General features: G+C 38.0%; 1 protein-coding gene across 1 annotated transcript; it reads left to right on the plus strand.

Annotated features, from left to right (window-relative positions):
- The first annotated feature begins 360 nt into the window (after nucleotides 1–360).
- LOC140336188 (forkhead box protein E4-like) lies at nucleotides 361–3,884 on the plus strand. The gene has a single exon (XM_072419199.1). It carries the CDS (start codon nucleotides 388–390, stop codon nucleotides 1,612–1,614), a length of 1,227 nt encoding a protein of 408 aa, XP_072275300.1. The 5' UTR covers nucleotides 361–387; the 3' UTR covers nucleotides 1,615–3,884.

Here is a 3,884-nt window from a genome sequence, read left to right on the forward strand (position 1 = left end):
GTCATCAAAGTTCCAAACTTTACCCATGAAGGTAGAACAAGTAGCTCTCTATAGGAAAACATGTGTCCAAGCGTATAAGTCTCTCTGGGACTTGTGGTTCTCCAGCAGAGATATTGGATGCTAGGTACAGATTCACACATTCTGCTCACCCATTCCTGATCGCTGCTGTAGTAGATGTGGATGGTGGTTGAAGCTATCTAGCACCATCATCTGAAGGGGGAGGGTGATATTGTAATTAAGGGCTTTGACATATGCTGGGAAGTTGGGAGGCGCCGGATTTTTGAACTCTGATATATAAGCCAGGTCTAATGAGAAGGAGCAGCACCTGGTCTGTCTGGAGAGATCCCAGATGACATTTACTGAAGGGAATCTGAGAGGGTTTTGTTTATGAATTTTGCAAACTTTTCCTACTACCCAGGCATGTGCACCATGACTGTAGAATCGCAGCAATCACCCAGTGAAGGCTCCAGTCCTATGGGGAGTTCTCCAAACTTGTCCTTGGACTCCCCAGGGTCTGTAAGGCTCAAGGATGGGGTTTCCATTAAATGTGAGCCTAAGGGGAACTGCAGTCCAGTGGAGGACTTCAGTGCTGGAGGACACCTTGAAGAACAAGTCCAGGCTTCTGCTGGAAGGAGAAGAAAACGTCCAGTGCAGAAAGGGAAACCACCCTACAGTTACATTGCCCTGATTGCCATGGCCATTGCCAATTCTCCAGAAAGAAAGTTGACTTTGGGAGGGATCTACAAGTTCATCATGGAGAGGTTCCCCTTCTATAGAGAGAACTCCAAAAAGTGGCAAAATTCCATCAGGCATAACCTGACCCTCAATGACTGCTTTGTGAAGATTCCCAGAGAACCTGGTCACCCGGGAAAAGGGAATTATTGGACTCTGGATCCTGCAGCAGAAGATATGTTTGATAATGGAAGCTTCCTGAGGAGGAGAAAGAGGTTCAAGAGAACTGATATCACCACCTATCCAGGATACATGCAGAACAGCAGTGCCTTCACCCCAACTCCAGCTGGAAGACCTTCATTTACCAACAGCCTCTACTCCAGTGTGGGATCTGGCTACAACCAAATACATTCCACCACCTCCCATCACCCAGCAATGGTCCACCATTACCAGAGCCCTGCTGGATCAGGACAAGGACCCCACAGAATGTTTAGCATAGACAGTCTCATCAACCAGCAGTCCATGATGCAGCCTTCGCCTGGCTCTGAGCTCAACCACCACTCCATGGGCTTGAATGGGGACCTTGAGAACATGGGGAGTAGTTGTTCTGTAGACCTGTCCTGTTTTCAGACTCAATCTATCAGCCCTACTGGTGTAGGCTCCTTGATCAACAGGTCAACTAATCCTATTGCCTCCAATTTGTCCTATTCTTACTCTTCTTCCCCTCCTCACCTTCAGGTTCCTCAAACCAGCTATTCTCCTAATAATTCTCAAATCTATGGGGCCTCCAACAGACTTTCAATGAGGCCTGCCAGTTGCATAGGACACACAGAGCAGCTACTGACATTACCTGCACCTCAGATGAATGGAGTCTGCCAGTACAACAACAATTCCTACATGAGACAACCCAACTTTTCTTCTGGACTGGAAAGATATATGTAGTTGAAATATCATTGGAGCCTATTCACTAAAGCAGTATTAAGAGCAATGGTAATGTGCTAAGTATGGTTTATCTACATTAAAACACACAATGTTCCTATGTCAGATTAGCTAAAAAAAATTATTGATTGCTATGCTATTCTTTTGTATAAAATACTTGATCTTTTTACTGCCTTATTAAATAAGCCTATTTATGTCTTTATGATGTTATTAGGAACTATTTACATTCCGTAACTTTATTATGTAGCAAGTAATTTTACAGCTACTCAGTAGCTGGCGATCCCAGTAAGATATGCATGGTGTATGTTAAGATATGTAATTCCATGAAAAACACAATTGTACAGATTGCTTGTCTGCCTATGATAGCTATAGATCAATATTTTTTGTCATTGTCATGATCTTCGTTTCCCAGTCATACAGCACTTGGTAGTCATTATTATATGGGAATTATTTATTAGAAGCCACAACTAACCATTAGTCTTCCTGTTGGGGGTAGTCTTCCTGTTGGGGGTATTATCAGCTTCACAAGCTTGGGTCACCAGTGGACTGATTTGTCTTGAAAAGTTAAGTGATAAGTTTTGGGAACATTGATCAGGTCAATTAACAATATTGCTTGATTTTAATTGTAATTTTGCTTTCCTGGCTGAAACAAGTGGGGAGTTATCTGCCAGTCCTCAAATACTTTAATATGTGCAGCTACAGCAAAGTTCTGTCTTATTATTTTTAATAAAGTGTATTTAAAAATTGCCAACATATTATACAGTGCTGTACAATAAATAGGGGATGATTTTCTATGAGTTTAGGCTGTTTACCTAGCAAAAGGATAATTCTCTTAGCTTAATAAATCAGTTTAAACTATCCAATCATTTGCTAATAAAATCATGATTTTTTTACATTTATTTGATTGGGTATTTTTTTGCAAAGTAAATTTTCACCATTAAGCGATATGATACCTTTTAGAATTTCAATTTACCTTGCTAAGTAAACTAAGCCTAAATTAGTTTAGTAAATCAACCCATTGACGGAAAGGTAACTAGCATTGCCATATACATTGCTTTTTGGCAATTTTAAAGATTTGCTGGCAATATTAAGCAGATTTAAAAGAAGCCTGATTTTTACCCATTAGGATAGGTCGGTTCAGTTTTTGCCAGTCCATCACATAAGGTTGTCATTTGAATTAATTTTTGCCAGTTTTTTACAATTTAAAAAAATAAAGTTCAGTAGTTTTGAGCATCTCTTGAAACAACGAGATAATTTTAATATGAGTCAAAAATCTTCCCATTTGACCATATTTGGATAAATCAGATAAAGGTCTATTGTCTGTAAAGCAACCCTAGACAGCACCAACTGGGAGTTTTTTGAGGGAATAATAAATTGGAAACCTTTGTCTAAATGTTATTGTTTTCCCTTATCCATAGTGGGTTCTGGAATGCTTGCCGGCACAGATAACTGTGGATTAATATATCATACCATAAATCATTAGTTTCTTGGTTCTCCTTGACATAAGGATTCATTTACTAATGAAGTAGAGATTCTTTCCTCATAAAGCAAATATTCACCTCGCTTACTAAAAAAAAAAATCAATTTTTTTTTAAGCCAGTCATCTAGCAAAAAACTTTTATATAAATCCGTTTTTTATGATTTAGCATTCAGATGAAGACAGATCCGTTTTATTTACAATGCTGGGTTTACATTAACATTGCAAAGTGAGATGTCTGTATTACTTTAGTAAACAAAATGTAATATATACATGGGAAAAGAAAACTTTTTTTTAATGTTGAATGAATTGTCTCATCAATGCTTGCACTTCTGTGTACAATTTGAGACAAACATGACTGTTAATTGGGGTTGATTTTCAAAATCATGTAGAATGCTCCCTTGGGAGGGTAAATGCCTAATATAAATGTGCAAACATAAAAAATATATCTGTTTAATTGAACACCGCTTTACCTTTATGTAGCTTACTGAATTTCTGATTTACTAGAGGGAGCCTATTCCTTTACTAAATCAACTTATTTGTCTCCGGCCAACAAAAATCTATGAGTGGCATTAAACTTCATTCATTCCATATATCTGTAAACAAATATTTTCTGATACACTGACTTGTGAAAAACATGCACTGATTGTGTTATATTTTACTTTATTCATTTTCTATTATGTCTTTTACTTTTTGTTGTTGTTTTTTTTGTACAGAAACTTTAGTGTCCACCCCCCCATACAGAAAGTTTGTAGTAAATCCATTTAGAGAAATAAACTTTGTGTCCTTGGTAAAA

Source organism: Pyxicephalus adspersus, chromosome 8 (assembly GCF_032062135.1).
Source record: "Pyxicephalus adspersus chromosome 8, UCB_Pads_2.0, whole genome shotgun sequence".
Classification (NCBI taxonomy): Eukaryota; Metazoa; Chordata; class Amphibia; order Anura; family Pyxicephalidae; genus Pyxicephalus; species Pyxicephalus adspersus.

Excerpts from the sequence above, each read along its gene's own strand:
- LOC140336188 (XM_072419199.1), top strand. The coding sequence starts at position 388 with ATGAATTTTGCAAACTTTTCCTACTACCCAGGCATGTGCACCATGACT.